General features: G+C 49.2%; 1 protein-coding gene across 1 annotated transcript in view; it reads right to left on the reverse strand.

The window, feature by feature from the left end:
- Positions 1 to 25,113, reverse strand: part of ADAMTS9 (ADAM metallopeptidase with thrombospondin type 1 motif 9) — a gene marked incomplete at both ends in the record, with an annotated part of 208,495 nt that overhangs the window by 48,900 nt on the left and 134,482 nt on the right. The window contains 8 exons of the mRNA XM_080715587.1: positions 5,153 to 5,244; positions 7,547 to 7,680; positions 8,575 to 8,669; positions 8,780 to 8,874; positions 9,558 to 9,690; positions 11,392 to 11,586; positions 14,888 to 15,061; positions 23,546 to 23,719. Coding sequence (XP_080571713.1) covers positions 5,153 to 5,244; positions 7,547 to 7,680; positions 8,575 to 8,669; positions 8,780 to 8,874; positions 9,558 to 9,690; positions 11,392 to 11,586; positions 14,888 to 15,061; positions 23,546 to 23,719 — 1,092 coding nt within the window. The remainder of the gene's footprint in view (positions 1 to 5,152; positions 5,245 to 7,546; positions 7,681 to 8,574; positions 8,670 to 8,779; positions 8,875 to 9,557; positions 9,691 to 11,391; positions 11,587 to 14,887; positions 15,062 to 23,545; positions 23,720 to 25,113) is intronic.

Genomic DNA, 25,113 nt, shown 5'->3' on the forward strand with positions numbered 1-25,113 from the left:
TACTTCCGGGCCTTAGTGCAGATTAGGGGGGGGGGTCTCTCTCTCCCTGCCCGGCCACAAAAATGTACTAACCCCTTTGGATATTATGATTCCACAAACATTAAATGGAGACAAAGAGGATTCCTACCCAGGGAGGTGACGGAGGTCAGTGGCTGTCCACCCTGGGCTGACTTGGCCTCTGGGGGGTGCGACACTGTACAGAGACATTTTTAGTTATGGCGACTCGTGGCAGGGGAGAGGGTACGACAGCTTCCACTGGGCCCCCAAGTTTCTAAGGCATGATAGCCTCCAAGTCTCAGCTCAGGGCCATGGCAGAGAACCATCCAGCCCCCCAGGTCTAAGGCAATGAAGGGAGAGAGGCCCTGGGGGGAGGTCGGGCTTATCCAGACTCCTCCCCTACCTCACGCCACCTGGAGCAGCGAGCAGCCTGGCTTTTCCCAGCCCTCATGTGCACAGATGACTACACAGAGGCAGAAGGCAGAGGACTCAGCTCCTGCCCAGAGCAGGAGGTATGTTAAAAGTGGCTTTGGTGCTGGGCGTGGTGGCGCACGCTTCTTTTTTTTTTTTTTTTTTTTTTTGGTGGTACTGGGGTTGGAACCCTTCTACCTCCGGGCTATACTCCCAGACCTATTTTATATTTTTATTTGGAAACAGGGTCTCTTAAGCCAGCGAGGCTGGCTTTGAACCTGCGCGATCCTCCCGTCTCCGCCTCCCAAGTGCGGGGATGACAAGCGTGCGCCACCGCGCCTGGCTATGGCTCACATTTTTAATCCCAGCATTTGGGAAGCTGAGGCAGGAGGATCGAGGTTCACGGACACCCTCCGCTAATTAGTGAGGCCCTTTGCAACTCAATCAGTTTCAAAATAAAGAATAAAAAAAAATAGGGCTGGGGGTGGAGTTCGGAGGTAGAAAGCCCCTGGATATACAATCCCCAGTACTGTAAAAAATAAAAATACAAATACAAATTAAAAAAAATAAAAAGAAGGTCCAGCCACTGGTCTGGCTATTCCTCTCTCATCTTCTCATCCCTTTTCCTTCTTCTTTTCCTTCCTTTCTTTCCTTCTCTCTCTCTCTTTTATATTGAAAATTGAAAATGGGATGTTCTATCTCTAAACTACATCCCCAGCCCTTGTTATTATTATCGTAATTATTATTATTATTTGAAATCAGGTCTCACTAAGTTGCCGAGGGTCTGGCCAAGTCGTGGAGGCTGGTTTCGAACCTGGGATCCTCCTTCGCGGCCTCCCAGGTACGGAGATCACAGGTGGCTGACCTGCTTCTAGCCTGACAGTGACGGAGCTCATCAGGGTTCCCTTGTCTCAGCGCATCCGTGCTTGTCAAACCCGGACGCGATAGGGGACTGTCTTCAGCGTCCCCCGCCTTTTCTGGTTCGGGGACGGGCCTCAGGGAATTGCAGTCTGGGTGATCACTTGAACCCAGAAAGCCGAGCGGAGACAGAGGAGCCGAGACCCAGTGTCCTTTTCAGCTCTGTTCTGGGACGTCTTTCTCCCTAACGGCCTTATCTCCAAGGTCTAATAAGGCCTCAGAGCTGGAGCCACTACCTACCACCTGTTTTTAATTTAGCAGAGGTAAAGTGATTAAGAGTTGTGCATGCTCTAGAGGTTTGCAAAAGATGTGCTTTGACCGAGGAGGAGAAGGGATCGTGTTCTGTTTGGCCAGAAGGAAATGTTGCAGCGGCCGGCCGTGCCTGCAAGCGGACGACAAGGGGAGACGTCAGCCTCGCCCTGCGGTGCACGGGCTGTGGGTCCCGCAGGTCCCCAGCCACTCTGATCACTAGTCTTCACTGCCGAGGATGCTGGGGGCTGGCGTGCAGGGGGCACGGGGGTGCTGAGCTGTGCCTAAGGGCAGCGGACACTCAGCAGATGGTATGGCATCAACAGGCATCAACAGTCACAATGATCAGGTCAGCATCTCTCTCTCCTCTCTCTCTCCTCTCTCTCCTCTCTCTCTCTTTTCTCTCTCTCTCCTTTCCTCTCCTTTCCTCTCTCCTCTCTCTCCTCCCTCCTCCTCCTCCTCCTCCTCCTCCTCCTCCTCCTCCTCCTCCTCCTTTCTCCTCTCTCTCTCCTCTCTCTCTCTCTCTCCTCTCTCTCTCCCTCTCTCTCTCTCTCTCCCTCTCTCTCTCTCTCTCTCTCTCTCTCTCTCTCTCTCTCTCTCTCTCTCTCTCTCTCCTGTATCCCTTCAGGGACCCCGCCCTGACTCCCAGGGACTCAGTAGCTCAAATGGCAAGCTATGGAAGACGGCACGTCTCACAAACCTTTCCCCCCGGAAACTGACTTGAAAAACACATCGTTCCCCCCCCATATAGTAGGTGCCCAGTAAAGGTCTAAGGAATTGAAACCTTTAGGAACTGGTTTTGAGGAACAGGTTGGGGAGAGAAAGTGCAAATCGGGCCCCTGGGGTGGCTTTGGGGTTCCCATTTAGCAACCTGCTTCTTTCTCTGTTGGGAATTTAGCAAGTCAATCCCTGGGTGCAATTGTCTTGTGATTATCCAAACAAACAAATGCAAATGACCTTTTATTTGCTCCTGGCCCCCAAGGCTGTGCAGAGAAACTAGAAAGTCCTGAGACCTCGGAGAGAGGCTGGACGGACCCATCGACCAGGCATCGGGGGCAGTCCAAAGCGAGCGTGCCTGTGAAGCCCTCCACAGCTCCCAAGAAACGGGACTTCAAAGGCTTTTCATTCCTTGGTAATGGAGGAAAGGCCCCTCTGCCATTAGGCTCTTTTGTTTATTTTTTTTTCTCCCTGGAGAGTTTCCTTTTCTCCTCTCAACACTGTTTAGCAATGGCTCTTTTAAAGCTCGGGGCTGAGAAAACACTCCCCCTGAAAGAAAACTCAGATGTGTTTGTCTTCAGCCCGGTCTTGGGGGATGGGGGGTAAATCCATCCATGCTAGGGAGAAAGGGCCTGGGATTCTGAACACATCACCCCAAAGCCTGGTCTTCAGAATGTCCCGGGCGAAGCGGGACATTCCCCCGAGAGAGAGTGTGACCCCAGCTTTGTGAAGGCCTCCTGAGGACCCCAGGAAAAACTGGGGCCAAGTTCTCCTGAGCAGAATTTTCCCATTTATTTGTTTATCTATTTATTTAATTAGTTTATTTTTTGCAGTACTGGGGTTTGAACTCAGGGGGCACTCTACTTCCAAGCTACACCCCCAGTTCTATTTTTTGTTCTTTATTTTAAAACAGGGTCTCACAGCCGGGCGTGGTGGCGCACACTTGTAATCCCAGCGCTTGGGAGGCTGAGACAGGAGGATCGCACAGGTTCGAAGCCAGCCTCAGCTACTGAGTGAGGCTCTCAGCAACTTAGTGAGACCCTGTTTCCAAATAAAGTATAAAATAGGTCTGGGAGTATAGCCCAGAAGTAGAAAAGCCCCTGGGTTCCACCCCCAGTACCACAAAAAAATAAAATAGGGTCTCACTAAATTCTGGAGGGCCTCACTAAGTAGCTGAGGCTGGTCATGAACCTGCGATCCTCCTGTCTCAGCCTCCCAAGTACTGGGATTCCAAATGTGCGCCACCACACCTGGCTCCCTTTTTATTATTTATTTATTTATTTATTTATTTTTGTAGTATTGGGAATTGAACCCAGGGGCATTCTACCTCCAAGCTATACCCCCAGCCTGATTTTAAATTCCTTTATTTTGAAACAGGGTCTCACTAAGTTACGGAGGGCCTCACTAAGTAGCCGAGGCTGGTCTTGAACCTGTGATCCTCCTGTCTCAGCCTCCCAAGTGCTGGGATTACAAATGTGCGTCCCCACAGCCGGCCTGAACCTGCCCGTTTATGATGCCCCTTCTGTCTCCCAAGTGTGTAAGGAGCTTCTCGCAAAGGCCATTTGGCCGGCTTTGCAAAACCAGCGTGGGCAGATTGTTAGAGCGTGTGCAGCAGGCCACAGCTCTGCGGAGGCCGGCCGGGCGGGACCCGCTGAAGGGGTGATGGTAAATTTGCCTTCTGGCCTGAACACCTGCAAACTTTATTGATTGGGATTGGGTCGAAGGCACCAACAGAGGCCCCAGCCTCAGTCCTCGAGGATTTCTAGAATATACTATCACATCATGGGTATTTGTTCACCTGTCTTTCTCCTCCACGGGCCACGCGTCCCTCAGAGATGGGCGTTTGTGAGTCTCTAGGGATAAGAACCGTCCCTAGCCGGAGGGTGTGCTGATTTGATGAGATTATTTGAGGGAAACAGCAAAAGAGTCAAAAGAGCTCATCTAAGTCTTGCAAAGTTTTAAGCCAGGCGTGGTGGCGCACGCTTGTCATCCCCGCGCTTGGGAGGCTGAGACAGGAGGATGGCACAGGTTCGAAGCCAGCCTCAGCTGGCTTAAGAGACCCTGTTTCCAAATAAAATATAAAATAGGTCTGGGAGTGTAGCCCGGAGGTAGAAAGCCTCTGGGTTCCATCCCCAGTACACACACAAACATACACACGGACGTGGTGGCACACACCTGCAATCCCAGTACTTAGGAAGCCGAGACAGGAGGATCTCAGGTTCACAGCCAACCTCAGCAACTTAGCGAGACTCTGTTTTCTACAAGCAGTGTTCCACCTGGCAAGACTGGGGTTTGAACTCTTGGGCATTCTACCTCTGATCTATAGAACAATTATATTTTAAATTTGCTCTTTGGAAATTGTGTCTTGCTAAATTGCTGAGGCCTTTAAGCTGTGATCCTCCTGTCTCAGCCTCTCAAGTACTAGAATTATTATAGGTATGTGCCATCATGCTTGGCTTTAATTTACACACACACACACACACACACACACACACACACACACACAAGGATTGAACCTAGGGACATTGTACCTCTGAGGAATATATACCCCTACCTCTATTTTAGTTTTTATTTTGCAACAGAGTCTTGTTACATTGCTGAGGGCCTCACCAAATGGCTGAGGCTGGCCTTAAACCTGCAATCCTCCTGCCTCAGACTCACACATAATGAGATTGTAGGCACCTGCCACCACGCCCAGCCAGAGTCAGGCCCTTGTTACCCAACGTCTAATCTGTTTCTAAGATTTTTACCATCCTACAGGACACTTCTCGCTGCGTGCAGAACAGGAGAAGCTCTGAGGACACCTCTGGGGGCCATGGCTCTGAGGACAGACCCGGGACACCTGTCTCTGAGCACGTACCTGGGGACACTTGGCAGCGCTGTAGCAGTCTCCGGCAGTGGCAAAGGGGACCGGGTGGCCTTCTCTTGAATTTGCGAACTGCAAGTCTGTGGCTGTGGGGTAGAAATATTCGAGTTTCAGAATAGTTGGACTATACTTATCGAGTTCTTAAGCAGAAGGCTAGTGACTAAATATCCACCAGCTTGTTAAGGGGAGGAGGAGCAGGGAAGGGACGGGATATTCAGGAGGAAAGAGACAGGAAGAAGGATAATAGACACAGGAGGGATGGGGTAGAAACTCAGCGTGTCACAAACGAAAGAATAGACATGCAGGCTGCCCCCTCCGGCCCGCGGTCCTGAGAGCCGCCCCCCTGGTCCTTCCTCGCTCGGCCTGTGAGCCCAGGAGGGCTTAACGTGACAGTGAAATCGGTTCCCACTTAGTTAAATTCGCGGACCCCGGGGGCACATGTGTCATCGCGTGACTGCGGGCCTCCTGCCTCCTTGCGCCCCAGGCTTAGGGACCCAGGAGGGTTTCCAACCTCCTCGGAACGATTCCCCGAGGCGGCCTCTGTCCTCCGGTGGCCCAGGCGCTACGACCGCCCAAAGCGGAGCATGCGGACCCACATCTTGAAATTATTAATGGCAGTTTCTCAAGTTTGGGGCTAGCTTGTCGTTTTTAGTGTTTTTTTTTTTTTTTTTTTTTTAGCCAATAAAAACAATGCTGACCCAGAGCTGGGGTTTTTAACCCTCTGACAACTCCAGATGCTCACCCAGAGCTGGAGATATGCAGGAGTCATTCAATAGAGAAGAATACTGGGGTTGACAAGCGGCCCAAATGGGGGATTTTAATCTTTTGGGGTTTTTTATGGTACTAGGAACTAAAACCAGGGGCATTCTATCCCCAAGTACAACCATTTTATTTTATTTTATTTTAGTAGAACTGGGGATGGAACCCAGGGGCATTCTACCTCCAAGCTACTGTACCCCAGTCTTATTTTTTATTCTTTTTTTCTTTTTTTTTTTTTTTGATTCTCGAGTTCCTGGAAGCCCTTCTACCTCCAGGCGACACTCCCAGACCTATTTTTACATTTTTATTTGGAAACAGGGTCTCCTAAGCCAGCGTGAACCTGCGCGATCCTCCTGTCTCTGCCTCCCAAGCGCGGGGATGACAAGCGTGCGCCACCACGCCCGGCATTTATTCTTTATTTTGAAGCAGAATCTCACTAAGTTGCGGAGGACCTCACTAAGTAGCCGAGGCTGTTCACGAACCGCGATCCTCCAGTCTCAGACTCCCCAATGCTGGGATGACAAGCGTGCGCCACCATGCCTGGCTATTTTTTTTTTTTTTAAAGCAAGGTTACGCTAAGTTTGCTGAGGCTAGCCTTGAACCTGTGATCTTCCTGTTTCAGCCTCCCAATTACGGGGATTATAGGTGTGTGCCACCATACCTGGCTCTGCCTTGTTTTTGAGGAATGGGCAAAGGCCTTATTCTTTCTGAAGTGAACCATACTTTGGCGGGTGGGATCCCCATTCTGCAATCAAAGGGGGGGGGACCCTGCCCCCCTTTAGTTAAAAGGTTTTCGCTAGGCTGTTTTTCTAAGAAACTGCAGACCTTCTGCCTTTTACTCTAGTCAGTCTAGCTGAAGGCAATTAAAAACCTCTTGGTACAAATCAAGTTTCATCGACCCGGAGAGGCAAGCAGTGCCTATATTATGGGTTTCATGCGAACGAGGGAAAATTAATTATTCATGCTTTCTCTTTCTCCTCTATGCAAGGTAATACGTTGAGATATTTTAGCTGTCTTGAACAGCGCCTGTGATTAATGTCCCTTACAGAAACACAGCGAGGGCCGGAGTAGGAAACCGATCCACACTCGGTCTTCTTAGAAAAGGTAATTCTGCACTCCATTTTACTTCTGTAAATTGACAGCCAGCTAGGATTCCTTGGCGCCTGGGCCCGGTGGCAGCTGGGGGTGGTGGTGGTGGGGAGCACCACCACAAGATCCCCTGGGCTTTGGGGTTCTGTATGCAATGCTGCTGCGACTGCTCTGGAAAATTCTGCCTCCACCCCGTGCCTGGCTAACGCCTTTTTGACCCTGAGGTCTTGATCCCCGTGTTATATTTTTTTGGGGGTGCTGTTCTGAGTCCCCACACGGCCAGGGTACTGCTTTAATGAACTCCCAGCACCATCTCCCTCCCTTCCTCTCTCTCCCTCCTTCCTCCTCCATCTGCGGCACGCCCTCCCTGTACCACGTGCTGTCCAGGCACCGGGGACACAGAGGACAAAGCCCTGCTCCCCGGAGCTCAGCCATGTGCCTTCCTCCTCTGGCCTCGTCCCCTGCCCACGTGGGGGACGCGCGTGCCCGCTGATGGAGGCACGGGGGCGCGCCCCGGCTCCCGACCCTCCGGGGACTCACTAATGATATGCATGGTGGACAGGTCTATCCTGATCTTCTGGAAGCTGGAAAGTCCTGCGGCTGTGTAGTCCTCCCGGCACGGGCAGTCATCCCGGCGGCTCCCGTTGTAGGGACATTCTGTCGGGTTGTGCAACCTAAGGTCAGGGAGAGAAGGGTCAGTCAGTGAGGATGGGAGGGTTCCCTGGGAAACCTCCTAGCAACCGGGCTCTTCTTTCTCCCCCTCCCCCAGCCCTGGGGATGGAACCTAGGGCCTTCTTCCGGGCTATATCCCCAGCCTATTTTATTTTATTTTAATTAATTAATTAATTAATTTATTTATTTATTTTTGCGGGACTGGGGATGGAACCCAGAGGCATTCTACCTTTGAGCTACACCTCCAGCCCTTCTTATTGTTTTTATATTTTGCGGTACTAGGGATGGAACCTGGGGACATTCTACCTCCTAGCTACACTCCCAGCCCTATTTTTTATTCTTTATTTTGAAACAGGTCTCACTGAGTTGCAAAGGGCCTCACTAAGTAGTAGTTGAGGCTGGTCTCGAACTGCAGTCCTCCTATCTCAGCGTCCCAAATGCTCTGATTACAAGCATGCGCCACCACGCCTGGCTGGGGTCAGCCTTATTTTTTAGGTTAATTTTTTTTGTGTGTGTGGGTCTAGGGATGGAACCCAGGGGCATTGGATCTCCGAGCTATACCTCCTGCCCTATTTTTTATTCTTTACTTTGAAACAGGGTCTCACTGAGTTGCAGAGGGCCTCACTAAGTAGCTGAGGCTGGCCGCGAACCGTGATCCTCCGGTCTCGGGCTCCCGAATGCTGGGATTACAAGCGTGAGCCACCACGCCTGGCTTTTAAATTAATTAATTAATTAATTAATTTTCTTATTCGGAAACAGGGTCTCGCTCAGTTGCTGACAGACTGACTCAGTTGCTGAGGCTGGCTGTGAACCTGTGCCTCCCAACCAAGTACTGGTACTGCGGGCGGGCGCCTCCACGCCCCGGCTGCCCCCCTGGGCTCCCCGAGCTCTCCTACCTGTGCCCGTAAACCTCGGAGAAGTTCTCAGAGTCACCATGAACCAGCGTCACGTACTCCCTGGGATGGTCGGAATGCATCCCAGCACAGAACACCTGAAGGGTACCCAGAGGTCAGCGGATGGAGGATGCTCGAGGCACCTGCGGGAGGCTGCAATCGCACCCTCTACAGCAGACCCCAAAGGACGCCCGCTCCCCACATTCACCTTCAGAAGCTTCCCTTTGACGGTCAGGAAATATTCCCCGTCCTCGCCGGCGCCACTGAGGGCCTTTACCTCCTTGCAGTTTTGGGGAAACTCACCTAGCAAGCACAGATGGCAGAAATGGGGTGAGATGCTCCGAGACGTGCAATCGCCACAGACACAAGAGACGATGCTGGCCGCCACACCGAGACGTTTTAAGGTGGGGGAGAGTCCTTTTTTTTTTTTTTTTTTTGGCTATACTAGGGATGGAACCCAGGGGCATTCTACCTCTGAGCAACACCCTCAGCCCTATATTTTATTCTTTTTTTTTTTTTTTTTTGAAACAGAGTCTCACTGAGTTGCAAAGGGCCTCACGAAGTAGCTGAGGCTGTCTGCAAACCATGATCCTCCTGTCTCAGCCTCCCAAAGACTGAGATTAGCGGTGTGCAACACCATGCCCAGCTATGAGGCTGCATTCTCTAAAAAGAGCAGATTAGCTGGACGTGGTGGCAATGCTTGTAATCCCAGCCCTTGGGAGGCTGAGACAGGAGGATCTGCATTCACCGACAGCCTCAGCTGCTTAGGCCCTCTGCAACTCAGTGAGATTATGTTTCAAAATAAAGAATTAAAAAATAGGGCTAGGGGTGTAGCTCCGAGGTTGAATTCCCCTGGGTTCCATCCCCAGACCCCCCCCAAACCCCCCACACACAAAAATAAAATAAAATAAAATGGGCAGACAAAGACACAAAGAAAGAGCCCTGGTTCTTAATGCTGGACAACACGAGTCGGTCGGGCAACTTACAGTTGTGAACGTTACGGCAGGTCTTTTGTTCCTCCGGCTTCAGGCCGGTGGGACACAAGGTGCTGGGCTGGTCCTCGTTGGTGAGACACTGCACAGACCTCTGCATGAGCCCCTCGCCACAGGACACGGAGCACTGCAAGGGAAGTCAGGGTCAGTGCCCCCGGCTCTGGGGAGCGGAGCTCAGAGCCCCTGTCACGGAGAGCATAGGATTCAGACGCCGCCGCGCAGACCACAAACGGCGCTCATTTAGCGAGCTTTATAGGTAGGCATTTACGTTTTGTGCATTGCACGTAGATAGCACGTGTAAATGTAAATATGCATGCATAAAACACTTTACCCCTATGGAGAAAATTATGCATAATTATATACGCATACAATTTCTTTGGCATGTGGTATTGGGAATTGAGCCCAGGGACATTCTGCCTTTGAGCTACACCCCTAGGCCTATTATTTATTTATTTATTTATTTATTTATTTATTTATTTATTTATTTATTTATTTATTTTGTGTTACTGGGGATGGAACCTAGGGGCATTCGACCTCTGAGCGACACCCCCTGCCTATTCTTTTCTTTTTTTATTTTTGCAGGTCTGGGGATGGAATCCAGGGGCATTCAACCTCTAAGCTACACCCCCTGCCCTATTTTTTATTCTTTATTTTGAAACCAGGTCTCACTGAGTTGCAAAGGGCCTCACTAAGTAGCTGAGGCTGTCCGCCAACCGCGATCCTCCGGTCTCAGCCTCCCAAATGCTGGGATTAAAAGCGTGCTCCACCACGCCCGGCTCTATTCTTTATTTTGAAACAGGCTGGTTTGCAAAGGACCTCACTAAGTAGCTGAGGCCGGCTGCAAACCGCAATCCTCCTGTCTCAGCCTCCCAAATTCTGGGATTACAAACATGTGCCACCACTCCCGGCTAGTTTATCTTTATTTTGAAACAGGGTCTTGCTAGGTTGATGAGAGTCTCACTACTTGCTGAGACTGGCTTCGAACCTGTGATCTTCCTGCCTCAGCCTCCCAATTACTGGGATCACAGGCGTGCACCACCATGCCTGGCATACACACAATCTTTTTTTTGTGTGTGTGTGTGTGTGTGTGTGTGTGTGTGTGTGTGTGTGGTGCTGGGAATGGAATCCAGTGGCATTCTACCTTCGGGCTACATCCCCTAGTCCTGTTTTTTTTTTTTTTTTGTGGTACTGGGGTTCCTGGAGCCCTTCTACCTCCGGGCTACACTCCCAGACCTATTTTATATTTTTTTGAAACAGGGTCTCTTAAGCCAGCTGGCTTCGAACCTGCGCGATCCTCCTGTCTCCACCTCCCAAGCGTGGGAGTTACAGCGTGCGCCACCAAGCCTGGCCCCTAGTCCTATTTTTTATTCTTTTTTTTTTTTTTTTTTTTTTTGGTGGCACTGGGGATGGAACCCAGAGGCATTCTACCTCTGGGCTACATTTCCAGACCTATTTTATATTTTATTTGGAAACAGGGTCTCTTAAGCCAGCTGAGGCTGGTTTCGAACCTGCGCCATCCTCCTGTCTCAGCCTCCCTAGCGCGGGGATGACAAGCATGCTCCATCACACCCTCCAACCACCCATTTTAGAGATAAGCAAATTGAGGTTAGCCTGGGGGTGAGCTGACCCTGGGTTCAGTTCGGGCCTGTCTGGCTTCTAAGCGCCAGGCTGTCCTGCCAGGCAGGAGAAGGCCCCGTCTCCATCAGCAGTTCAAGGCTCTAACTAACTCCTGCTTCTCAGTAAAGCAAAGGCACTGGGGAGAACCCAGTGGCCGGGCGGGCTCAGGACGAGGCGGGGGGCCAGCCTTCGGGGTCCCTCGTGGACTTACGCTCCCCCAGTTGCCAACCCTCCAGGAGGCCGAGACAGGACAGTCGCCCAGGTAGCAGGGGTGGACGCTGGGCGGCCGCGCGCCGGGGCAGTTGAGGGCGCTCTGGTAGCTGTACTTGTAGTTCTCCTTCCCGGTGTAGATCTCGCTGCAGGAGACCAGCCTTTGCTTGTAGCCCTTTCCACAGGTCACCGAGCACTGTAAGAGACGCACCGCGGGAGGCGCATGCTGCTGGGGACCGCTAAGAGCCCCTGCTCTTCCTACACGGCGCGCGCATGCACGCATGGTGCAGGATGCAGCGGGAGCCCGCCCTCGGCTCTGCTGCCCATTCATCACCTGCTGTGGCTCCGGCAGCGGGAGGGCACACCCAGCTTCCCCTAGCTTACCGAGGATGAGAAGAGGGGCCCCAGCCAACCCCAGAGGCTGCAATTTGAGCGTGAAATGCAAATACTTAGCCTGACCCCCCCCCCCCCAGCCCCGTCCACGATGGCTGGAAGCTCTGCCTCACTGTTCTGAGCATACAAAATATACGTCGAAAATGTCAGTGAGTCTGTGAAATATATGTCAGGATATAGGCACAGTGTAGGGACAGGTGGACCGGCCAGATGGGCAAAGAAAATGGGGCGGAAGAAGGATGGAACTGACATGCCCAAGACAAATTAACAGACACGCACCCTGGGCACACATCCGCAGGATGGGACAACTGGGAGACGAGATAAGGACGGAGTCACGGACACACATCCCGGACACGTGTCCGTAAGATGAAACAGCTGGGAAAGCAAGATGGCGGCCAAGCAACGAGTCTACGTAATCAGTGACATCAATTTAGGGTTTATAAGACCTAGCAAATGGCTAGATCGGCGGCTCTGTCCCAACTGTCTCTAAGAGGCTGAAAGTTAGCCCGGCCAGGGGCGCCCCTGGTAGCTGCTGGATGATTCCTCCAAATGCCAGTTGGGCTCATCCCCATTTGACTTCCCGACCTCGAGCATCTGACCTCGACCATCGACGACGGCTGTGACCGCAATCCTGAACCTAGGCTACCCGCGGAGACCCATATGCCTCCGGTAACCAAAGGCTATCTGGCCAGTGGCTTAGTTAGAGAAGGATGGGGCTGTTACGAGCATTGTAATATAAACCGAGTACTGGCCAAAGGCATTAAGTGTGACCCGTCATTCTTGCCACTGTGTCAATAAGACTCATAACACTCACACCCACCATCAAGGACTGGTCTGAACTCTCACCTGGCTGCAAGTCTGTTTGCAAGATCAGACCACGACTCCCCTCCCCCTTCAAGGGGAGGTTCTTTTGGGCAAATGACAGCTGTTTTTGATGTCACAGACTTTTCTTTTTGTGTGTGTGTGTGTGTGTGGTACTGGGGTTCCTGGAAGCCCTTCTACCTCCGGGCTACACTCCCAGCCCTATTTTTATATTTTTGAAACAGGGTCTTTTACGCCAGCGCGGCTGGCTTCGAACCTGCGCGATCCTCCTGTCTCCGCCTCCCAAGCGCGGGGATGACAAGCGTGCGCCACCACGCCCGGCTTGATGTCACAGACTTTTCATCTTTAAAAATATAAGGTTAGCCGGGCGTGGTGGCGCACGCTTGTAATCCTCGTGCTTGGGAGGCTGAGACAGGAGGATCACACAGGTTCAAAGCCACCCTTAGCTACTTAGTGAGGCTCTCAGCAACTTAGTGAGACCAAATAAAGTATAAAATAGGTCTGGGAGTATAGCCCGGAGGTAGAAAAGTTCCTGGGTTTCACCAAAAAAAAAATATATATATATATATATATGGTTGAAAAGTAAGCTAATCATTTTATTAATGTTGTCTTATTAATAACAGAAGGTGTCTAGGTAGGCCCTGTGTGTAGAAGACTCTGAGGACAAACAGATACTGGAGATTCCTCAGAGATTCCAGAAAATTATCTTCTTCCTGTAGGGCAAGATTTGTTAAACAAGAAACCAATATCTAAGTGGTCAAAAGTCACCGGTTTGGGTAGTGCCATTTTCAGTTCTTTTTTGTGGCACTGGGGATTGAACTCAGAAGTCATTCTACCTCTGAGCCACACCCCCTGCCCAATTTTTTATTCTTTATTTTGAAACAGGGTCTCACTGAGTTGCAAAGGGCCTCACTAAGTAGCTGAGGCTGTCCGGGAACCACAATCCTCCTGTCTCAGCCTCCCAAATGCTGGGATTACAAGTATGCGCCACCATACCTGACTCCTTCTCTCTCTTTTTTTAATATACTTTATTTGGAAACAGGGTCTCTTAAGCCAGCGAGGCTGGTTTCGAACCTGCGCGATCCTCCTGTCTCCGCCTCCCAAGCGCCGGGATTACAAGTGTGCGCCACCACGCCCGGCTTATTTTATTTTATTTTTGGTGGTATTGGGGTTCCTGGAAACCCTTCTACCTCCGGGCTATACTCCCAGACCTATTTTATATTTTTATTTGGAATCAGGGTCTCTTAAGCTAGCGAGGCTGGCTTCGAACTAGTGCGATCCTCCTGTCTCCACCTCCCAAGCGTAGGGATTACAAGCGTGCGCCACCACGCCCGGCTTATTTTTTATTTTGAAACAGGGTCTCACTGAGTTGCAGACAGTCTCACTAAGATTTTCTATCTCACCCTCCCAAGTACTGAAATTACAGGAATGTGCCACTGTGCCAGGGTCTGCACAATATTGTTTGTTTGTTTTCAGTACCGGGGGATGGAACCCAGGGGCATCCTACCTCCAAACTACACCCCAGCCCTATTTTTTTATTCCTTATTTTGAAACAGGGTGTCACTGAGTTGCAAAGGGCCTCACTAAATAGTAGTAGCTGATGCTGTCCGTGAACCATGATCCTCCTGTCTCAGCCTCCCAAATGGTGGGATTACAAGTGTGTACTACCATGCCTGGCTTATTCTCTTTTTTGGAAACAGAGTCTCACTAAGTTGCAGAAGGCCTCACTGCTGAGGCTGCCTGTGAACCCGGATCCTCCTATCTGGGCCTCCCAAGTACTGGATTATAAGCGTGCGCCACCACACCTGGCCTGCACAATGTTTTGAACAAAAAAAGTTCGAGCTACATTTCCAGTTTGGGAGATCTCTTACAGAAGTCCAGATTTTTGTCCTCTCTTAAAAAATCAGGCCGGGGAGGAGGAGACCCACATTTCTGCACCGTGTCATCTGGAAAGGGAGAAAGCCTGCTTCCTTTGTATGTGTTCATGGGCCACAGTCCCCGCCTCTCCCTACTGTCTTCCTGGAGCTAAAACGTTTTCTTATTATTGATCTTCTTCCCACACCCAAAGCAGCCTGTGAAGTCACAGCCCCTGTAATAATTCCTTCTTTATCGTATTGACAGGACACGGAGTCCATTCCTGTGGGTCTCTGGTGCAGGAGACTGAGGGACCAGTCTGGAAACGCTTGGTTCTCGGGTCGGCACTGGGAGGAAGGTCCCAGCTGCTGGTCCTGCCTGTGCCCGCGGCGGCTCTCAGAAGCGGCCACACATTCCCAGGGACCTACCTCTGACCATTCTCCCGTGATCCAGAGGTACTCGCAGGGCTGGGGGGAGGAACAGGGCTGCTTGTCTTCAGGTTGTTCGTCTGCCTTGCAGTACGCGCTGTGCACCTCGCCTCCGTCCGCATCCACGCACAGCACCCGGCGGTGCCTCGTGCCCTCGCCGCAGGTCCTGGTACACTGCAGAGAAAGACAAACTTTCTTTCAGGGTGGTAATCGCCGGGACAGAGGGGTGGCCTCCAATGTCCTGTGGCCACCGTGACATGGTGACCCAGCTGTCCAGTCCTTAAACCCAGCAGAATTAAAGCTTTTAATTCTGCAACTATTTTAACTACGTTGACACAGGTGCATTAAAATAGGCTGGATATCATAATTGGGAGTGTACATATAGTATTACATTAATATTTTCCTATTATAATATTAGTTACATATTGTAGCATAATACAATTCATATAAATCATATTATATTAATATAAGTATTAATATAAATTTTAATATTAACATTAATATTAATTATTAATGTTAATATAAAATATAAAATTAATATTAATATTAATATTAATTGTATATGTTTTCTTGTACTGGGGTTGAGCCCAGAGGCATTATACCTCTAAGTTATCTTCTCAGTCTGATTTCTTTTTTTTTTTTAATTTCTTATGTGCAAGCCGGGCGTGGTGGCACAAGCTTGTAATTCCAGCATTTGGGAGGCGGAGACACGAGACTGTAGTGTGTGTTCAGCCTCAGCTACTTAGTGAGGCTCTCTACAACTCAGTGAGACCCTGTTTCAAAATAAAGAATAAAAAATAGGGATGAGGATATAGATCAGAGGTAGAATGCCCCTGGGTTTCATCCCCAGTACTGCAAAAAAAAAAAAAAAATTCTATGTGCAAACAGGTTTCACTAGGTTGTTAAGGGCCTCAGTAAGCTGTCAAGGCTGGCTTTGAACCTGCAATCCTCCTGTCTCAGCCTCCCAAGTCCTTGGATTACAGGTGTGCGCTACCATGCCTGATTTTAGATTATAATTTTATAATTATTCATTATAGTAGAATTACATTCTTATTATAATGTAACTGTATTCTGCATTATATAATTATATTAGTTAAGTTTTTATGGATGCTCCAGCTCTGGGCCAATGAGACAAAATGGATTTCAAGCTTGATAGATATGTGTGTGTGTGTGTGTGTGTGTGTGTGTGTGTGTGTGTGTGTTTGTGTGTGTGTGTGTAGGTACTGGGGATCAAATTCAGGACACTGCACATGTAAGATAATTGCTTTACCACTGAGCTACATCCCGACCCTGACAAAATGTATTTTATTTATTTATTTATTTATTTATTTATTTATTTATTTATTTATTTATTTTGGTGGTACTGGGGTTCCTGGAAGCCCTTCTACCTCCGGGCTACACTCCCAGACCTATTTTTACATTTTTTTATATTTGGAAACAGGGTCTCCTAAGCCAGGGTGCGCGGCTGGCTTCGAACCTGCGCAATCCTCCTGTCTCTGCCTCCCAAGCGCGGGGATTACAAGCGTGTGCCACCACGCCCAGCAAATGTATTTTAAATTGCTGAGGCTGTGCCTCAGATCCTCCTGTCGTGGCCTCCTAAGTACTGGGATTACATTGCGCACCACTACGCCCTGCTCAGAACGGGCTCCTTATTTTACCCGGCCGCCTGATGCTGCTTCTAGCGGGTGGATGGCCTGTGCATGTGTGGCAGTCTGCATGTTTACATAGACTGAGTGGATCTGAGGCTGGAAAGGCCCTCAAAGCCCGTTTCCTTGACAGCCTCTGGAACTCTGAACCTCCTTTAAGATGGAGGTCCCGTAGCTGGTTAGCAATTGCTGTCCAAACACCTCTAACTAGGAATGCCGCCACCTGAACAGATCATAAAGGACAAAGAAGGCCCACCAGGACAGAAAGAGTTTCCTGCGGCCGCCCCCGCTCCAAGCACGGACACTCTGACCTGGATCTCAGCAAATGTTCCTCAAGTCCCTCCCGAGGACAGAGCCCAGACCGAGTCCTGGCCGGAGGAGAGCTGACCCTAAGAGCCAGTTTCCTGTTCTCCTGTTTGAGTCCAAGACTCAACGCACATGGATAGCTGGGTACGTGACAGCCTGGTGCTGTGGCGTGTACCTGTAACCCCAGCTACTCCGGAGGCTGAGGCAGGAGGACCTCAAGTTAGAGGTCAGCTATGGCAATGTAGCAAGACCCTCATCTCAAGATAAAAATAAAATGGGTTAGGGAGGTATCTCAGTGGTAGAGGACTCCCCTGGCTCTAATCCCCGGTTACCCCCTCCACCAGGAAAAAAAAAAAAAGAAGCCAGGTAACAAGAAGATGAAGAAGAGGAGGAGGAGGACAAGAAGGAAGAGGAAAAGTAGTCATAGTAGGAGGAGGACAGTGAGATTTGGCCTTACCTACAGTCCCCATTTTCCAGATGAGGACTCTGGAACTCTGAACCTCCTTAAAGATGGAGGTCTTGGAGAGCCTAGGTAACTTGTCCCTGGTCATGTGTTTATTCCTGTGAGCCAGGAGGGGAAAAGAGAGCCAGCAGGCAGTGTATTCTGCCCTAGGACGGCTGTCCTTCTGTCCTCAAAGTCCTCGTCTGTCTTGGGTTAGCCAACAGCAAACTCCAGCCTAGAAGTCCCGCCTTGGTGATACGTGGCTGAGGTCGGCAGCGCCTGTTCTGTCTAAAGCACCCCTGGCGTCCACCCGGCGCTTTCACACTAGACAGCTTTGGTAGCTGCAGTGAGGCAGCCAGCACCCATACCCAGGCCTGTTTCTGGATCCTTTACCCCTGGGATGAAACGCCCCGCTGTTGCCTGGGCCGATCCAGTAACAACATTTTGAGCATTTTGTTTATTTATTTATCTGCTTGATGGACATTCATGTTGCTTCCCTTGTGGCTATTGTGAAAAAAATTATATATATAATAATATATAATAAATACAAATAATATATATATTTTGGTGGTACTGGGGTTCCTGGAAGCCCTTCTACGTCTGGGCTACACTCCCAGACCTATTTGATTTTTTATTTTTATTTGGAAACAGGGTCTCTTAAGCCAGCAAGGCTGGCTCCGAACCAGCGCGATCCTCCTGTCTCCGCCTCCCAGGCGCGGGGATTACAAGCGTGCGCCACCACGCCCGGCTACAAATAATATTTTAATCAATATATTTAATAATGCTACATATAAATATATATTTTTTTTCTCTTGTGGTACCAGGGATCAAACCTATCTCTGGGCTATACATACCCGGCCCTAGGTTTTATTTACTTATTTTTGCTTTGAAACTGGGTATCACTAGGTTGCTGAGAGTCATGCTACATTGCTGAGGCTGTCCCCGAACCTTTGACCTTTCTGCCTCAGCCTCCCAAGTATTGGGATGACAGCTTTGCCCCGCCTTGTCTAGTTCACTGTGAGTGTTTAGGGGCAGATTTGAACACCTGATTTTGATTCTTTGGGGTATATTTCCTGGAGTGGAATCACTGGGTTGTATGGTATGCCCTGTGCCTTTGGGGGCGCCACTCTGTTCTCTTAGGCAGCAGAAGGACTACGTTGGTATGTTCTGTGACATACCGACATCCGCAAACTTAAAATGAACCTCTGCAGACTTCAAATTCCTGATTTGGAAGCAGATCTCTATCTGGAATGCCGAGTTCCTCAACAGGTCCCTGGAACCTGAAAATATCTTAAAACCCCCATGGGGTGAGCCTGGGGGAGCAAGTCGCTTCTACTAGAGCTGGAGGTTGGCTCAGCTCACCCCTAGCCCTAACTTAGTGGTTTGGGAGGTTTCTTCTACTTTCTTGAGGTAAGAGGGCAACTATAGTGGAGTGATGGCATCCATCTCTCTCTCCCTCCGTCTCTCTCTCTCTCCCCCTCTCTCTCTCTCTCCCTCTCCCTTCCCCTCCCTTCTTCTTCTTCTCCTTCTCCTTCTTCTTCTTCTTCCTCCCTCTCTATCTCCCCCCTCTCCCCTTTCCTCCCCTCTCTCTCCTCTCCTCCCCTTCCCTCCCCTCCCTTCTTCTTCTCCTTCTTTTTCTCCTTCTCCTCCTCCTCCTTCTTCTTCCTCCTCCCTCTCTCTCCCCCCTCTCCCCTCCCCTCCCCTCTTCTCATCCTCCTCTCCTCCTCCTCCTCCTCCTCCTCCTCCTTCTTCTTCTTCTTCTTTCTCTCTCTGTCTCTGTCTCTCTGTCTCTGTCTGTCTGTCTGTCTGTCTGTCTGTCTGTCTGTCTGTCTCTCTCTCTCTCTCTCTCTCTCTCTCTCTCTCTCTCTCTTGAGGTACTGGAAATGGAACCCAGGGGCACTCTACCTCCGAGCTCCACCCCCAGCCCTATTTTTTATTCTTTACTTTGAAACAGCATCTCACTGAGTTGCAAAGGGCCTCATTAAGTAGCTGAGGCTGGCCTCAAACCTGTGATACTCCTGTCTTTCTCAGCCTCCCAAGTCCTGGGATGACAAGCGTGCACCATCATGCCCGGCTTGTATTTTCATTAAAAACAAAAACCAAAAAACAAAAACAAGTTAGAGGGCTGCAGAATGTTGAGGAAACAAACAAACAAAAAAAAAATTAACTTTCAATATACAGATCTCTGCAGAAGAAACATTTAGCTCCCCATAGAGATGGCAAGGCCTTAGAAAGCCAGGGCTTGCTTGGAGAAGGGGAAGATTCTTGAATACTAGAATCTGGGCTCCAACTCCCATTTCTGCTCCTTTCCACTAATCCACAAGGCTTGAACCTGTGTCCATAGGTGCTGTTGGAGCAGAAACATGGTTCCTGGCTGCTTTCTCCCTCGGTCTCAAAAATGATTAATGACTGTAAAAGCGATTTTGCTAAAGGTAGAGAAGGGAGCTGGGAAATTTTTCCCTGAATGTAACTTTTCAGAAAATTAAAAATTAAGCTGGGTAAATAAGTGACTTGCCTGGAGCTTTGGAATTAGTCAACAGCAGCTCTGAAAACCCTCCTGTGACCGGGTTTGGGGGATCTTAAAGCCCAGGAGGCCACAGGGGATGCATGGTTACAAAACAAGCCCAGCCAGTGCCATTGGGGTTTCGTAGCTTTTGATGACAATCCTCCTCCCCAGCCCCCTGCAACTTCTGTCTCTTTCACCCGTCCTGGAAGATGATCTAGAAAGTTCTGAAAACCAGCCAGGATGTTTCAAGCAGTCTTATTGCAATTTCTAAAAGGTCTCCTCAAATGTCACTATAGCTTTCAGAAAACACACACACACACACACACACACACACACACACACACACACTATCAAATGTATAGATAACCACTATTGGCCTCTGTGAATTTCAACATATGCTATAATTTAGAAAGAAAATCAGCGCAGTGCCGGGCTAAATAAAGTAGCTTGCCCCCCGGGCACAGGCTGTGTGGGCTTTTAAATGTGCTGAAATTAACAGAGTTGGAAGATAACAGCCCAACTCCGAGGGTGGAGAAGCCCGAAAATAAACTCTTCAGGGACCATTTTGTTCAGCCAGGGAGGTAGGCCGTGGGGTGACCGGCTGAACCGGATCATTTAAGGGCAGAGGTAGAAATTGTCTTCCCTCAAAGACGGTAATCAAGTCTCTTTATACTTTCGAATATAGCTTTCGGTGCACTCCCTTAACCACAGGAGAAGGAAACCCGGTGATATTCACAGGCTCTGCCTTCTGCGGCTGTTGACTTTCTCCAAGGTGTGATTTCTGGAGCCACGTCACCAGTGGAGAGACGGAAAAGACAGAACAGAACGTGAAACTCCACGGCCCTGGGCCCTGGGCGCCGTGTCCATGTCTTAAGAAAGACCGAAGACAAAAACCACCAAGACAAACAGGCCTTAAATGGCCAATAGGTTCTATTTTCAAAGCTCATTTTAAAGCCAGATATGAAGAGTCTGGACATTTCTGTCCCCACATATACTTTTTTCTTTCTTTCTTTCTTTCTTTCTTTCCTTCTTTCTTTCTTTCTTTCTTTCTTTCTTTCTTTCTTTCTTTCTTTCTTTCTTTCTTTCTTGGCACTGGGGATTTATTTATTTATTTTTGGTGGTACTGGGGTTCCTGGAAACCCTTCTATCTCCAGGCTACACTCCCAGACCTATTTTTATACTTTAAAAAAAATTAGAAACAGGGTCTCTTAAGCCCCTTGAACCTGTGCGATCCTCCTGTCTCTGCCTCCCGAGCGTGTGGATTATAAGCGTGCGCCACCACGCCTGGCTTGGCACCGGGGATTTAACCCAGGGGCAGTCTATCTCTGAGCTACACCCTCAGCCCTTTTCTTTCTTTCTTTCTTTCTTTCTTTCTTTCTTTCTTTCTTTCTTTCTTCCTTCCTTCCTTCCTTCCTTCCTTCCTTCCTTCCTTCCTTTCTTCCTTTCTTTCACAGGGGATTGAACCCAGGGGCATTCTACTTCTGAGCTACACCCCCAGCCCTATTTTTTTATTCTTTATTTTGAAACAGGGTCTCACTAAGTTGCAGAGGGCCACACTAGGTAGCCGAGGCTGTCCACGAACTGCGATCCTCCCGTCTCAGCCTCCAAGTACCAGGATTACAGGCCTGAGCCACCACGCCTTGCAAGACAGCTACGCATAAAATCAGTTTGCTTGAGTGCTCTAAAGAGCACTTTAGAAAGTTTTTATTCTAGCCTGGCGTGGTGGTGCACGCTTGTAATCCCAGTATTTGGGAGGCTGAGACAGGAGGATAGCAGGTTTGAAGCCAGGCCCTCTGCAAATTAGTGAGACCTTGTTTCAAAATAAAGAATACAAAAATAGGGCTGGAGGTACAGCTGGAGGTGTAGCTTAGAGGTAGAATGCCCCTGGGTTCCATCCCCAGTACTCCCTCCCCCTACACACAAAGAAAGTCTTTATTTATTTATTTATTTTTGGTATTGGGGATGGAACCCAGGGGCATTCTACCTCCAAGATACACCCCCAGACTGATTTTTCTTATTCTTTATTTTGAAACAGAGTCTCACTGAGTTGCAAAGACGTTACTAAGTAGTAGCTGAGGCTGTCTGCAAGCTCCAATCCTCCTGTCTCAGCCTTCTGAATGCTGGGATTACAAGTGTGTACCACCATAGCCAGCTCTATACCCCCATCCTATTTATTTATTTATTTATTTATTGGTGGTACTGGGGCTGGAATCCAGGGGTCTTCTACCTCTGGGCTATACTCCCAGACCTATTTTATACTTTATTTGGAAACAGGGTCTCACTAAGTTGCTGAGAGCCTCACGCAGTAGCTGAGGCTGGCTTCGAACCCGTGTGATCCTCCTGTCTCAGCCTCCCAAGTGCGGGGATTACAAGTGTGCGCCACCACGCCCGGCTTATTTACTTATATTTTGAAACAGGGTCTCACTAAGTTGCCCAGGCTGGAGGATCAAACCTGTGATCCTCCTGTCTCAACCTTCCAAGTACTGAGATTACAAATGGATTACAAGTGTGTGGCACCATGCCTGGCTTACTCTTTTTTTTTTTTTTTTTCAGTACTGGGGATGGAACCCAGGGGCATTCAACCTCCGAGCTATACCCTCAGCCCTAATTTGTATTTTTATTTTGAAACAGGGTCTCACTGAGTTGCAAAGGGCCTCACTAAGTAGCTGAGGCTGTCTGTAGACCTTGATCCTCCTGTCTCAGCCTCCCGAATGCTGGGATTACAAGCATGCGCCACTATGCCCGGCATTACTTTTTTTATTCTAAAAATTCTAGATTCGCCAGGCGTGGTGGCACACGCTTGTCATCCCAGCATTTGGGAGGCTGAGACCGGAGGATCGCGGTTCGTGGACAGCCTCAGCTACTTAGTGAGGCCCTCTGCAACTCAGTGAGACCCTGTTTCAAAATAAATAAATAAATAAATAAATAAATAAATAAATAAATAGGGCAGGGGATGTAGCTCGGAGGTCAAATGCCCCTGGGTTCCATCTCCAGACCCACACAATAAATAAATAAATAAATAAATAAATAAATAAATAAATAAATAAATTTATTCTGACACCAGTATAGATGGTTCTGCCTTCTAATTTCCCCTAGAGGGAATGTTCTGTGATTAAATACTCTGTTTCAGAAACTGAGGTTGCCTCCTGCCAACGTCTTTTCTTCCTAGCTGAATGTTTTCCTAGGAATGCTTAGTGTTTTCCTTAGCCAAACATTAACTTGGAGTGTGTGTGGGGGGGATAAGTCCAGGTTCTTTCTGCATCGACTGAGTCCTTTCCCTTTTTCAGATCTCTAGAAACCCTTCACTAATTAATCAGGGTTCCACATGAGTACCCTCTTCCACCTGACAGCCAGAGATGCAGAAAGGGGAAAAGCCCGGGGCAGGTTCTACCTACAAGTCCGCCTTCTGCCTCTTCAAATTAATACAGAGTGGCCCAATCTGGCTACATGGATTTAAAAACTTCCTCCCATCGCCTCCTCCTCCTGTGAAAGTTATCTGACCAGAGGCTTGTGAAAACTCCTTGATACAGTCAGACCTGGGACATTCAGGGTCAGAGGATCTGCTTAAAATCAACGCACGCTCCCCCATCCTTCGAAAAGTGGCAGCCCCGCCTCGACAGCAAAGCTTCTGGAAGGGGTCCAGCAAGGTCACCCCGGAGCTGGCCTGGCCAGCGTCCTGGGGACAGGGATGGCGCTGGCGGGGCCGAGGAGATGCCCGGCGGCAGGTGCACAGCATCCTGTATCCCGGGCGGACTCACCTCTTGCCAGGGCTCCGCCCTCCAGGCGTAGAGAGGACACGGCGGGGCTTGGCAGGCGCGCTGGGACTCTGGGCGGTCGCTTGGGCTGCAGTCCGTGTCTCTGGCTATTTTGTGTGTTCCCATCTGACAGGTGACATCTCTCTGCTGCACGCCTTGGCCACATGACACGGAGCACTAGGAAGACAGACGGGGTAAGTGGGAGCCTTGGGGAAAGCGGGTGGAGGGTCGCGGGGAGGGCACGCGTGCCTAGCCCTGCCACCATCATAGCTCCGAGGGATGGCTCCTTTCCCACGAATGGGAGTCAAGGTTTTTTCTGTCTGAAATCTGAAAACCCTGCCTATCCACGCTGGGAGGCGAGGAGGCTAAGAAGGTGCGGCGGAGTCTATAAAGTGAACAAACGTCTCCCAGGGATGGAAAAGGATTGGAAGGCGAGAGGGCGATGGAATATTTAGCAGAACCTAGAAATAACGCCAAGGCGTGAAATGAAAATCCTGGGTGATTTCTGTCATGGTGGATTTCAGGTCTTGAAAACTGGGAAGTAGGGTACCGGGAAGAAAAATGTCTTAGCAGATTAAATGTCAAACCAGAGAAGAGTTTTGAAGTTTAGGGCCATAGAAGCAGAATTATTTTTTTATAGTTTCTTCTTTTTCTTGTTCCTATTCCTAGAGATGGGGGATTTTTTTTTTCCCCTTAGACATGGAATTCACTAAAGTATTTGTGTCTATTTACAACCTCTGATGAGTAGCTGAAGAATAAAGGCTGACAAGGAAAAAAATTTTTCCTTGGGCTTACTGTGTTAAGCCCTTGGAAAATACCATTAATCATGCTGAAACATTTTGTGGACCAAATTGCGAAACACCATATTAAATCTGCAATTAACTCCCCTCTAAATTAATGTTTTAATGGCTTCCTCGTTGCTGGGTTTCATAATCTCACTTATGGGCAGGCCAAGAATTATTGTCTTTATTAAGGTTTTGACAGTCGGAAACCAAAGGCAATATCTGATTGGGAAGAACAGCATACATATCACTGCACTTGGCTATTAAGAATTATTACCAGTTTTTCTGTGATAAGTCAGACTCTGTTAGTTTGTATGGTGAGGAGACAACAAGCTTAACATATATTAAAGGCATATTCATATATATATATATTATATATTGGTGGTACTGGGGTTCCTGGAAGCCCTTCTACCTCCGGGCTACACTCCCAGACCTATTTTTACATTTTTATTTGGAAACAGGGTCTCCTAAGCCAGCGCGCGCGGCTGGCTTCGAACCTGCGCGATCCTCCTGTCTCCGCCTCCCAAGCGCGGGGATGACAAGTGTGCGCCACCGCGCCCGGCAATATTTATATTCTTAAAGAACAAAATCGGGCTCATTTAAACCAGGGAGGCATTCTAGTCTAATTAACCTGCAGTACCATCCAGCTCTCTCAGAGGCGAATGGATATTTTCTATCAAGGATCTTCCGGCTCCTGTTTCAGATGTCAAGAAAAACAGGTGCTACTTTGTGGCAGGCTGAGGGGGAAATCGTCTTGTTTCAAATGAATCTAAAGCAGAAAGGGAGTTT

This window comes from Muscardinus avellanarius (assembly GCF_963383645.1).
Source record: "Muscardinus avellanarius genome assembly, chromosome: 18".
Classification (NCBI taxonomy): Eukaryota; Metazoa; Chordata; class Mammalia; order Rodentia; family Gliridae; genus Muscardinus; species Muscardinus avellanarius.